Source organism: Geotrypetes seraphini, chromosome 2 (assembly GCF_902459505.1).
Source record: "Geotrypetes seraphini chromosome 2, aGeoSer1.1, whole genome shotgun sequence".
NCBI lineage: Eukaryota > Metazoa > Chordata > Amphibia > Gymnophiona > Dermophiidae > Geotrypetes > Geotrypetes seraphini.
Genome location: NC_047085.1, coordinates 380,670,222 through 380,683,583, shown reverse-complemented (window position 1 = coordinate 380,683,583; position 13,362 = coordinate 380,670,222). Strand labels below are relative to the sequence as shown.

The 13,362-nt window shown below is 45.8% G+C and overlaps 1 protein-coding gene across 1 annotated transcript in view; it reads left to right on the top strand.

The window, feature by feature from the left end:
- The window catches only part of KAT2B (lysine acetyltransferase 2B), a 141,733-nt gene that overhangs the window by 7,347 nt on the left and 121,024 nt on the right, over positions 1 to 13,362 (top strand). The window contains exons 2-3 of the mRNA XM_033932862.1: positions 1,116 to 1,730; positions 8,928 to 9,119. Of these exons, the coding sequence (XP_033788753.1) occupies positions 1,116 to 1,730; positions 8,928 to 9,119 (807 nt within the window). The remainder of the gene's footprint in view (positions 1 to 1,115; positions 1,731 to 8,927; positions 9,120 to 13,362) is intronic.

Here is a 13,362-nt window from a genome sequence, read left to right as displayed (position 1 = left end):
ATGTATTTCTTTCTATTTCTCTGGTGTTGTACTGCATGCAGAAATTTGCATCTTAGGATTTCGTTTGTGTATAGTAGGACTTTTAGTTTTGTGGTTCTGTATTTCCATAGGGTTCATCTGTGTCCTACACATGTGACCAAGGCCAGGTGACAACTGCGATCTACCCCTTAAACTTCCCTTCCTTCTTCCTTCCTTCCTGAACTTCTACTTAAATTACTGTATAGTCCATTCTTAACATGTACTTAAATTGCTGTATAATCCCCATACTTGAACTACTGTATAATCTTTGTACTGTCCAAATATACTCCACTGTGAATTTTGCTTGTAGACCGTTCTGAGCTACTGGGAAGATGGGATAAAAATCGAAATAAATAAATAAATATAGCGAAGCTCAACAGGAGCTTTTATCAACTAGATGAGGATAATGTCAACATCAAGATTCCATAACAAAGATGTTTAATGGGGAGGTGGAGGAGGAGGGGTTGTCAACAGCAAATCTTCATGAATCAAACACTAGAGACTGTTTAGAGATGAACTTACCTTCTACCTTGTGATGGTAAGCACTAAGGCCCAGATTCCTGAAACTGCGCCAATCGTGTGTCAATCATGCATCAGCGCTGGTTTCAGAATCATGCTGATGTGAAAGATAGGTCGCGAAAATGTAGGCCAAGGGCAAGGTTCCAGTGTTGGTCATGCCTGCATCGGCGTGATTCTGTCATATTTTTTAGGCGTCAGTATGCGCCTCAAATCTCAGTTAAAAATGTCATTTGGACAGCATTTTTAACGGAGGTATGGGCGCCTATTGGTGCCTAGAAAAGTCGGCGCTGGTTCAAGAATCCAGGCCTAATTACACTAAGATGAACCCTTACAGAGTTGTTTTTTTAAACCAGACTCAGAGGTGTAGAAGGTACTAAAGTAATTTTTGTGTAGGACAAGAGAGGATCTAGGGCCCTTTCCTTACCCCAGACAGCATAACTCTACCACTTAAAAGTATAGCATGGCGATGATCCAAGATGTGGCTGAATGTGGGAAGCGGCTCCTCAGTGTTCGGGGAAAATTTGAAATTTTACCTCATTTCTTTTCAGCTTGTCTGAAACTTTCTCCATGCCAAAAAGGAGGAGAAGTGCCGAGGAGCCTCGTGGTGCCCTGAAAATCTACCCATAATCACCATTGAGCAGCTCCTGAATCAGCTTCAAAGGGAGACAACGACATCAGGGAATCGCCCGCTGGACTTGGCGATGCAGAATGATGCCACTAAAGGGATCCCTGGGCTAGAGGTCACGCTGAGCCCTGAAGTAAGAGACACTTCCCCCCAACCACAGCACACCAGCTCGCCGCGGGAATCAGACACCTCCAATGAGATAGTGTCTGCAACCCGGGAGGCTCGTTCATCCGGGAGTTTGGAGACGGATATCCCGAAAGACTCTCTGAGTCTTGAGACAGATACGGCGGTTGGAATATCGAAGAAGAAGGAGGAAAAACAAGATCAACAAACTACAACTTTGGGAGGTGAGACTAGTTCTTTTGTGGTTGAAAAACCCACTGAAATTACTATGGAGTCTCTTTGGGACTTAGTTATTAAATTAGGAAATACTTTGAATCCACAAATTAGAGAGGTGGAGAAGAAAGTATTTAAACAAGAACAAGAACTAAATGTAATACAATCAGAAATGACCTCAATTAAATCTAAGTTGGGGAAAAATGAAGTTGAAATAATTGAGGTCAAACAGGTACAGGAAGTTGTGGTCAAAGGCTGTGTTAATATTAGGTGGAAACTGGAAATGATTGAAAATGGCCATCGAGCCAATAATTTGAGGTTCCTAAACTTCCCTAGGGTTTTCTCTATGTCACCTAGGGAAATGTTAAAGAAATATTTCCTAGAAGTTTTCTCAGTATCCGAGGAATTAATTCCACCTTTCACACAAGCATACTATTTGCCTCTTAGAAATAAGGAGCAGCAACTGATTAACCAAGGACAACAGGAACCACAATTAGATATTTCCACTTTATTGGAAACTTCTTTAAAAGATTTTTTTTTTTTTTTTTAGAAAAATGAAATAAAAGAAAAAAGCCAAAAAAGCCAAAAGGGTTTACGCGAGCGGGAAAGCAAGAAGAAAAAATTTCAACGGCTGTTGAAAAACGCGTCTTCTTAGCTCCGCGGAAACTAAGAAACTGGGGACCGCGCGCCTCTGTCGGGCGGGAAGGTACTCGCGCGTGTGCGGTGCGGCCTACTAGAACTTTCCAAGTTCTTAGAGTGCAATCACTCTAAAATTGTCCGTACCGGGGCTCCGTCGGTGCCGTCACCCATCAGTCAAGAATATGCTGCCTGCTTGTCCTGGGATAATTAGATATTTCCACTTTATTGGAAACTTCTACAAAAGATTTGGCCACATCAGCAACATTATTGGCGACTGTTGCATTGGCACCAAATAAAAACTGGATCATGAAGATGTTTTTTAAAAATAGAACCAGATGTCACCAAAGAGACTCAAAAACGTAGAAGGCAGTTTTTGTTATTGAAATCAGGTGTAACTTCAGTGGGGGAAAGTTTTTTTCTTAGGTTCCCTGTAAATGTATTGTTCTTTATGGTTCAGACAAATATGTTTTATTTGATCCGACACACCTAGCAAATTTTGTAGCTTTGAAACGTCTTGAGAAAAGTGGAACAACTGGAACAAATAACTGTCTCATGATCAGAATACTCCCTGTAAATTCAGTCACTTTTGATTCTTTTTAAATGGTTTCTTTCCTATTAATATCACTCTCTGAAAGTCTTGGATCACAGATAGATAATTGTGGACTATTGATTGCTTAATTTGTAAGGGGAATATGATATATTTCTCCTTTCTATAAAGCACAGTTACTTACTGTAACAGGTGTTATCCAGGGACAGCAGGCAGATATTCTCTACATGTGGGTGACGTCGTCAACGGAGCCCCCTAGCGGACGTTTTCGCAAGCAGGCTTGCTCAAAGACCTTCAGGCTTGCGATTGGCCCGCGCATGCGCGCGCGTACCCCTCCAGCCCCGCCTAGGGCATGCATCTCCTCAGCGTGACCTCAGTTGAGATAGCAAGCAAAGAAGCCAACCATAGGGAGGTGGGTGGTTTGCAAGAATATCTGCCTGCTGTCACTGGATAACACTTGTTACGGTAAGTAACTGTGCTTTATCCCAGGACAAGCAGGCAGCATATTCTCTACATGTGGGTGACCTCCAAGCTAACTACAATGGGATGGAGGGAAAGTTGGCAATTCAGGAGAACAGATGCTGCAAAACAGACTGGCCAAAGCAGCCATCACGCCTGGCGAAAGCATCCAAGACAGTAATGCAAGGTGAAATATGAACCGAGGACCAAGTGGCAGCCTTACAGATTTCCTCGATGGGAGTCGAGCGGAGGAAAGCAACAGACGCCGCCATCGCTCTGACCTTGTGGCCTGTGACTCGACCTGGTAGGGAGAGACCAGCCTGAGCATAACAGAAAGAGATACAAGCGGACAACCAGTTAGAAATGGTCCGCTTAGAAACAGAGCGACCCAAGCGATTGGGATCGAAAGAGATGAACAGCTGGGGAGCAGTACGATGAGGAGCGGTGCGCTTCAAGTAGAAGGCCAGCGCACGCTTACAATCAAGAGAATGCAGAGCCACTTCTCCCGGGTGAGAATGGGACTTCGGAAAAAACACAGGAAGAACAATGATTGATTGATGTGAAAATAAGAAACAATCTTTGGTAAGAATTTAGGATGGGTACGGAAGACCATCTTATCATGATAAAAGATAGTGAAAGGTGGGTCGCACCAAGGCTTGAAGCTCACTGACCCGACAGGCCGAAGTGAAAGCAATAAGGAACAGAACCTTCCAAGTAAGATGCTTCAAGTGAGCCCGCGCTAGCGGCTCAAACAGGGGTTTCATCAATTGTGCAAGGACCACGTTGAGATTCCAAACCACCGGGGTGGGAGAGGGGGGTCTAAGGGGGCAGATTAACGTGGAAAAGATCTTTTATGAAGTGGGAAACCACAGGATGAACAGAGATAGGCTTCCCGTCAATCGGCTGATGAAAAGTAGCAATGGCACTAAGGTGGGCTTGAACCGAAGAGCACTGGAGTCCAGCACCAGACAAGTGTAACAGATAATCCAGGACAGCCAATAAGGAAGCAGATAGAGGACTCCCAGCTGTCGAGTAGCACACCAGGAAGAAAAGTGGGTCCACTTCTGGTGGTAACACAGGCGAGTGGACTTCTTCCGAGACGCTTCCAGATATCCAGAACAGACTGGGAGAGCTGGAACAAAGTTATTAAGTCTCGAGGAACCAAGCCGTTAAGTGCAGAGACTGGAGTTTGGGATGAAGCAGAGAACCCTGACTCTGCATAAGCAGAGAAGGAAAAACAGGCAGAGGAAGAGGCTCCCTGGAACTAAGTTGCAACAGCAGGGAGAACCAATACTGTCAGGAGGCCACCGAGGAGCTATCAGAATCATGGTGGCATGCGAAGACTTGAGCTTGACGAGAGTCTTCAGAATCATAGGGAATGGAGGGAACGCATACAGAAACTCGTCTGTCCAATCCAGAAGGAAGGCATCTGCCTCGATCCTGAGAGGGGTGTAAACCTTAGAGTAGAAGCTGGGCAACTTGTGATTGTGGGGGGATGTGAACAGATTGACGTCCGGAGTGGAGTCCCCCAACGAGCAAACACCTGACGCAGGATTACGGAGTGGAGAGTCTAATCGTGAGGCTGCAGAAGACGACTCAACTTGTCGGCCAGGCAGTTCCGCTGGCCCTGAATGTAGACAGCATGAATGAAAATGTTGCGGCGAAAGGCCCAATCCCAGAGCCGCAGCGCCTCCTGGCACAGGGACCTGGACCCCATGCCTCCAAGTTTGTTGATATAATACATGGTTGTCCGTGCAAACCAGCACCACTCGGTCGCGAAGTAGATGACAAAAAGCTTTCAGAGCGAGGAAAATCGCACAAAGCTCCAGAAGATTGATGTGACAAAGGCGGTGGGCCCGGGACCAAAGACCCTGGGTGCGCAGACCATCTAGATGAGCCCCCCAAGCATAGGTCAACGAGTCCGTCGTGAGAATCTTCTTCGGAGGAGGAGTATGGAACAGAAAACCTCTAGAAAGATTGGAAGAGAGCGTCCACCAACGGAGAGACTTCCTTAACAAAGGAGTCACGACAATGCATCGAGAGAGAGGATCCCGAACCTGGTTCCACTGGGATGCCAGAGTCCATTAAGGAATACTGAGGTGAAGTCTGGCAAAAGGAGTCACGTGAACCGTGGAGGCCCTGTGACCTAGGAGGACAATCATGAGCCGAGCCAGCTTCGAGTGCAGATGGGACACCATTCGGCACAAACGGATAAGAGCCTCCTGATGAGGCCGAGGCAAGGAGGAGTGGAGATGCACCGTGTCCAGGACCGCTCTGATGAACTCGAGAGACTGGGATGGCAGAGGTGGGACTTGGGAAAGTTCACCTCGAAGCCGAGACTCTGAAGGAGCAAGATCATGTGCTCTGTCGCTGGCAGGGCATTGTTGCGAGAGGACGCCTTGATCAACCAGTTGTCGAGGTAGGGAAACACCTGCAGGCCATGGAGGCACAGGGCTGCAGCCATCATAACCAGACATTTCGGAGAGGCCGCCAGACCGAAGGAAAGAACATGATACTGGAGATGGAGATCCCCCACCCGGAATCTCAAATACCGGCGGGAGGCCAGGTGGAAGGTGGGTCAGAGGTGCAGCAGTGCCCTCCTTCGAGGGCAACCTCGAGGAAGAGTATTCCCTACGTGAGGAGGCACGCTTATGATGTCTTGAAGGCGCCGCTATTATGAGACTCCGAGGAAGGCTTCTTTGCTGGCACACCTGAGGAGGAAAAAGGAAACTTACCCGAGGCTGGAGTAGCAGAAGAGGCTGAGGCCGGAGCCTTCGAGGCCGAGGTACCCAACGAGGGAACTGAGGCTGAGGACTTCGAGGCTGAGGTGCTCAACAAGGGTGCCGAGGCCAAGCTCGAGGCCTGCCCTGCAGGATCCAAGGGGCCAAAGAGTTGGAGAATCTTGGCCACCCTTCGACGAAGAGTCCTGCGGTTGTAGAGTCACACAACAGGAACACGACTCAGTGCGGTGCTCTGCACCCAGGCACTCAACACACCAACGATAGGGGTCGGTGATGGAAATAACCTGGTTACACTGAGTACAGTTTTTAAAACCCGAACGGGACATACGAAGTACAGCCACGGCCCCGCGAGGCCAGGCGGCCAGAGGAGGACCGGGAACCCGGTCAAAAAATACAAACTGAAAAAAAATAAAATAAAGATGCGAGCACAGCGACTTAAACAAAAATAATAAAGAAAGCCGCGGTGCAAGAGGGACAACGAGATTGCACACAGCAAGGGAACAGTGCTTCTGGCTCTGCAGAAAACAATGATTGAGGACATGCTGAGGAGACGCATGCCCTAGGTGGGGCAGGAGGGCACGCGCGTATGCGCGGGCCAATCGCAAGCCTGAAGGTCTTCGAGCAAGTCTGTTTGCGAAAACGTCCGCTAGGGGGCTCCATTGATGACGTCACCCACATGTAGAGAATATGCTGCCTGCTTGTCCTGGGATAAAATAATTTTCATTTTTCTTGTTCCTTAGTTACAATCATACTGTACAAGATATTATGCTTGATAATTTTGTGTAAAATGATATATAATAAATAAAAAAAAGTATAGCATCTCTTGGTGGAATCTTTCCTGGAATCCAGCAAGATTTGAGAGGACACCATCAAACAGATGAAGGAATGCAAATTTTATGCTCTCAATGTCCAAAATGTGAGGCAGAAGAACTGCATACCACGAAAGTGGAGATCAATACAGAGCTACTAAAGACACCAGACCGGGATGCATCGCTAACCGGCGGATGACCCGACCAACCAGATGCTACAGAAGAACTCCATACAGGAACTCGTGAACCAGCCAGGACCAAACCAAGGCATCCAGCCCTAGCTTCCACGCTGTTCATCGCCCGAAAAGGCGCATCACCTTCGAGTTCTCTGACAAAGCCAACAAGACCCTTTGTGACAAACCCCAGTTCTTGGGGAGAGGAGAGGAACAAGAGAAGCTAAGTTCATGGAAGGGAGGGAAGGAAAGGAGATATCAGAACATGGAGGGGGAGGGAGAGATGCAAGGGCATGGGGGGAAGGGAAGGAGACAGATGCCAGACCAGGGGAAAGGAAGGAAGGAGGGAGAGAAAGCAAGGAAAGAGATGCCAGACCATGGAAAAAAGGACGGAAGAAGAGAGAAATAGGAAGGAAAGGTAAGACATAGAAACGTAGATTTTGAAAAGAAAGCAGAGAAAATTGAACATTAAGTTAATGCCAAAGATGGATGAAAGGCAGAAAGTGAAGACGGAGAGAAAAACAGTCAAAGGACAAGAAGGCCCTGGAACCATAGTTGAAAGCACAGAAAAATAGTCACCAGACAACAAAGGTAGGGAAAATGATTTTTATTTTCAATATAGTGATTGAAATGTGTCAGTTTTGAGAAAGAAAAGATATTAAACTTTAAATGTGAGGGCTGCAGAAAAAATAGAGTACTTGGAGGGCCGCAGAAAAAATAGTTAATGTCTTATTAAAGAAATGACAATTTTGCATAAGGTAAAGCTCTTTATAGTTTATATATCTTTCCTTTTAACTGTTAAAGGAAAGTTTTATAAGCTATAAAGAGTTTTACCTCATGCAAAATTGTCATTTCTTTAATAAGACATTAACTATTTTTTCTGCGGCCCTCCAAGTACCTACAAATCTAAAATGTGGCCCCACAAAGGGTTTGAGTTTGAGACCACTGGTTTAGACAGTTTCTGAGAATAGACATTTTACGGTGCCGATTTTGGGTGACTAGTGTCCTACGTCCAAACTGAACTTAGACATTTCTTTTGATTACAGTCCTCCATGTCTAAATCTCACCACAGTGAGGCACATCATTATTTTTTTCAACGTTAACAGGCACCTTTGCCTTAAGGTTTTATGGAAATTTGCTAGACTAAGGGTCTCCAAAACTCCAGGCCTATATTTTGTTTGCTTCATTTAACCCAGGCAAAACTTTTATAAATGAAATGTTTGTTAAGCTATGCTCCACTGAAAGGGAAAAGGGTTTTGGAACAGAGCCACTAGGATAACTCAAGAAGGTGCCACCTGAACTGATCTGTTTTCCTTAAGTATACATTTTATTTTTCAAATATGGTTAATATCCACTATTTCTCCTTTTTTTCAGGCAAGAATGTTAAGATCTCTAAAATCTCTTAGCAAGTATTTCTCTGTGTGTTGAAAACTTGCAAAACCAGAGTGGATTCCCTTCTCCCTCCCCCCTCTTGTTATTCAACTTTGCCATGCTTTTCGAGCACCACCATCATTCAAGGCTCTTTCACAAGTGTTCCACGGTAAAGTCTGCTATAAAATGTGAGGCTTAGAAAATATGGAATCTTAAGTCACGCCTACCAAGTCGATGCTCTAAAAAGCCAGATTTTACAAAAAAAAAAAAAAGTTTGCAAACCTTGACGCCACTAAAACAGCTACAGGTGCAAAAAAGAATGGGTACTAGAAGAAACCCAGCAGGCCATGTCCTCTGAGCGGCGCAGCACCTCCCACCCCCCGCCGCGCAAACATTCACAACCCGTTTGGCCTCTAGAAGTTGTTTGTGGCTGGCTGCTTACGTGCCCCAGGCCAAACGCTTGCCTTCCTTTGCCGGCTCAACCCCACCACCAGTGGCAACGATTTATTGTTTTCAGGACAGGGCGGGGAAGAGAAGCCCGGCTCTGCGCGACACCTTCCTCTCCCGCCCCCCAGGGCCTGCGACGTTCCCGGGGAGGAGGGTCCTGCGCGGTCAGCCGCAATCCTCCCCCTCCTCCCGAGAGTGGGGCGGCGGCGCTGTGGCTGCAATGTCCGAGGTGGATGCGGGTAGCGGCGGCGGGGGAGTTTCGCAGGGATCCCCGGCTGTGCCGGCGGCTGCAGCCTGCGCTCCGGCCCGCGGCGCCGAGAGTCCCGGGGTGTGCGGTGGGCTGGCTCGGCCCGCAGCGCAGCCAAGAAGGCGCAGCTCCGCTCCGCCCCCCGGCCCAAGAAACTGGAGAAAACTCGGCGTGTACTCCGCTGCAAGGTAACCAAACAATAGTCGCGAACGCCGTAACAATGGGCACCCGTCGCGAGAAAAAGAATGGCGACCAAACGCAACAATTGCAAGGAAGCGCGCGAGCCGTGCAGGGGTCCGATCCGCGAAGGAAACCTGGAGTGCGCGCGCGCTTCTTCCCACCCCCACCGCTGTTAATTGTTGCGTTTTGCCGCTCTAAGCCGTTCGCGGCATAGCGTGAAATTTTAGTTGCGTGTAGATACGTGTTAATTGTCGCTGTAGTGGTACTTGTATCGAGCTGGGTGTTTGTACTCCAGGAAACATGGAGGGAAGAGGCTTTGGTGCGAGTGGGAATGCGCAAGTGAGGCAGATAAGAAGCTGCCTGTCTTGCTGCTGCTATTATTGGGAGTAGCCGGGATGGGGCAGCCTGGTGCCTGCAGCTTTGTCTCTCCACGTCTCTGGCGTTCGCTGCTGACTTCAGCTCCTTTGTTGTGACAGCTGTGAAGGAGGCGGGCCACACGTATCTCGCTTAAATCCTCCCCTCAGCGCGGCTGCTGCGCACACGCCACAGAAAACTTAAATTTTTTTTCTCACTTTTACTGCTCCCTCTAGAGACGTTTGGACTGAGTTAGACTTAAAAGCCCCAAGGACTTCTGCACAGACTGTGTAGCTACACATCTAACTATGTTCATGAACTGTGTTATACAAGACTTCTTGTTTTGGAACAGAGGACGTTAAAAATCGATTTTAACAAAACTGTTCCTATGAGACACGTCTGCTTCTGGTCGTATCGCATTTTGTGATAATAATGTTCTTTCTCTTCTCCCCCACACTCTTTAACTGGAATCTTCCGTTATCAAATATAAGAAATCATTTTATTAGAGAGTTGTTTTCTAGTTTGGCACCAGCTACTCTGCTTTTGATGCTATATTATGATTTGGGCGGGAGCTAGCTTGTTGCATTTCCAAAGTGCTGGCATAAGGAATACGTTGATCATGGAGTGGGTCCCTGACCGTTTGTTGATAGTGTGCTTTCGAAAAGATTTGGCCGTGGAACCCAATCTGGGAAGCATTTAAAGTGTTACTTTTTTTTTTTTTTTTTTAGAAAAGGAAACGGGAACAAGCATGTAATGTTTTGCTCCCACACCTAATTATTTTTAATGCTTTCTATTTGACAATAACTTTGACTTTATTATTTTATTTTAACAATGTTAAGTAAGTGGAACATTTTGATTTCTTAAAATCCAGCTATATTAACTACTGCCTTCCTCTGGCCAGGGATTTATATACATTTATTTTACATTACATTACTGATTTCTATTCCGCCTCAACCTTGCAGTTCTGGGCGGATTACAAAAGAGACAACTAGACATTTCCAGGATAATTACAGAGAGAATTCTGGTCATTTCCAAGATAAGTTACAAGAATAATGGAGCTGTATATTTCAAGAGCTACAAGATGCCTGTACAAATAGGAAATAGTGCAGATCCAGTATATATACCGTTAGGGAAGCAGTTGACATGCTTGAGGCTAAAGAGAAGGGAACTGGTGAAGGGGGGAGGAGGGGGGAGTTGCGTTGAGGGGGTCCGGTTGGGGTTAAGCCATCTGTATAAAATTTTTTGAATAGGTGGGTTTTGATTTCTTTGCGAAAATATTTGTAGTCGTTTTGTTGTTATCAGCAGGTGGAGATAGTGTGGTCCCAGTTTCGCTGCAAGCGTCGCCAGCAGACTGTCAAATATCTTCTTGCTCTGGGTGCCTTTGAGTGGGGGGGTAGGTAAAAGGGGTGTTAGTTCTTCTTTGCCTAGTGGTGGCGTTTTGGTACAGGCGGTTGTTTAGGTAATTGGGGGCTGTGCCATTTATTGCTTTTAATAATAGACAGTATAGTTTGAATTGAATTCATGCTTGCAGTGGCAACCAGTGTGAGTCCAGGTAGGCTGCGGTGACGTGGTTAAATTTTCTCAGTGAGTAGATTAATCTGAGTGCAGTATTTTGGATTGTCTGTAGTTGTTTTATCATTGTTGCAGGGCAAGGCAGATAGAGTATGTTGCAGTAGTCCAATAGGCCTAGTACTAGGGATTGGACTACTAGCCTATATTGCTCTTTGTTGAAGAATTTTCTGATTTTTCTTAAATTGCGCATGGTTAGACATGCTTTCAGGGTGGTCTTGTTGATTTGGGCCTGCATTGTGCAGCATCTGTCTATTGTTACTCCTAGAAGTTTTAGGGTTAGGTTGTATAGGGTATTTGGAGGCGTTTATTTCTAGTTCTGTGATGGAGGGATTCTTATCCTTTTCAAGCAGTAGAAATTTTGTTTTGTCAGTGTTCAGCTTCAATTTGTGATCTGCCATCCATTTTTCCACTGCTTGAAGGGTTTTTTCCAATTTTTCTGTAGAAGTTGGGTCAGGAGCATCAAAGGGTAGGAGTATGGTGATGTCGTCAGCGTAGCTGAATGAAGTTACATTCAGATTGTCTAGGGTAGTCCCAAGGGAGGATAAGAAGAGGTTGAAGAGAGTAGGTGAGAGAGGTGATCTTTGAGGAACTCCACAGGGGTTGGACCATGGTTCTGATTTAAGATTGTTTGGCTTTACTCTATAAGATCTGTATTTAAGGAATCCTTCGAACCAATTGTATACCCTGCCTGAGATCCCTATGGCTTCTAGTGTCTGCAGTAGGATGGTGTGGTCGACCAGATCGAATGCTGCAGATAGATCGAGTTGAATTATCAGCATCCTTCTGCCTTTGCTGAGGTGCTGTCGGGCTGTGTCTAATAGGGTTACTAGTAAAGTCTCCGTGCTGTGGTTGGATCTGAATCCCGATTGAGAGGGGTGGAGAAGATTGTGGTCTTCCAGGTAATTTGTGAGGAATTGTGCAACTAGTCCTTCTATAAGTTTGACGTATATTGGTATTGAGGCGATGGGTCTATAGTTAGCGGGGTTATCTATAAGGCCTTTGTGGTCCTTCACAATTGGAGTGATTATGATTTCTCCTAGGTGCTGCGAGAATTGACCTTCAGTGAGTGTAATTTGGATCCATTGCATGAGGCTGGCCCTAAATTTGGTGGTGGCGTTGGTTATTAGATACGAGGGACAATAGTTCAGGTCGCATGAAGCATGACTGTATTTTTTGTAGAGTCGATTCATGTCTGTCCAGTTTACCGCAGGGAATTCGGTCCAGGTCCTGTCTGCAGCAATGGCTTCTCCTATTGGGGGATTTGTTGTTATCTCGTCGAGGAGGATGTGTGTGTTATTGAAGATAGTCCTGATTGTTGTAATCTTGTTTTTGAAGTGGTCTGTGAGTTGAGTGGCTGTTGGAGGATGCTTTCCTTGTGCTGCTAGGTAAGGTTTGATGTTGGTGAGATTTTTTACTAGATTGAAAAGTTTTTTTGAGTCTATGGACTCCATTCCTACCAGCTTGGAGTAGTAATCTTTTCTTTTTTCTTTGAGTATGGTCTTGAATTGTTTGATTAGACTTCTCCATGCTATTTTGGATTGTTCTTGGTTCTTTTTTTTCCAGTTTCTTTCCATTTGTCTGCAGTGCCTTTTGAGTTGGAGCAGTTCAGCGTCGAGCCATTTGTCTGATTGTCTGCAGATTTTGTGTTTTGATTTTATTGGAGCTAGCTCATTTAGGATTGTTTCGCTTAATGTTTGCCATTGTGGTATGAATTCTTTGGGATCTATGGCGTCAATTTCGGGATCTGCTTTGTCCCAGAAAGTGGTTGGTTCAATCTTTAGACTGGTTTTGATGGGGGATTTGTGGGGTTTGTGTTTATAATTGCATTGAGCCCAGTTGATGTTGAAGGTGTATTTATAATGATCTGACCAGAGGGAGGGGATCCAGGATCAGGAATTTAGCAAACTGAGAGGGTCTTTTACTAAGGCGCACTAAAGGCTCCTTTTACTAAGCCGTGTTAGGGCATTAACGCGTGGAATAGCGCACGCTAAATTGCCACACACGCTAGATGCTAACGCCAGCATTGAGCTGGCGTTGGTTCTAGCCGCATAGCATGGGTTTAGCACGCACTAAAATGCTGCATGCGCTAAAAATGCTATCGCAGCTTAGTAAAACGAGCCCTAAATATTAGCATGCGCTAAATGCTAACGCGCCCATTATATCCTAAGGACGCGTTAGCATTTAGTGTGCGCTAAATCGGCTAGCACGCCTTAGTAAAAGAGGGGGTGAATCTGACCAAATCAAAGCTTCACTACATATCTTAAATAATGTTACAAAACTGATTTCCGTAAGTACACACAGGAAAATACATACACATAATACAGA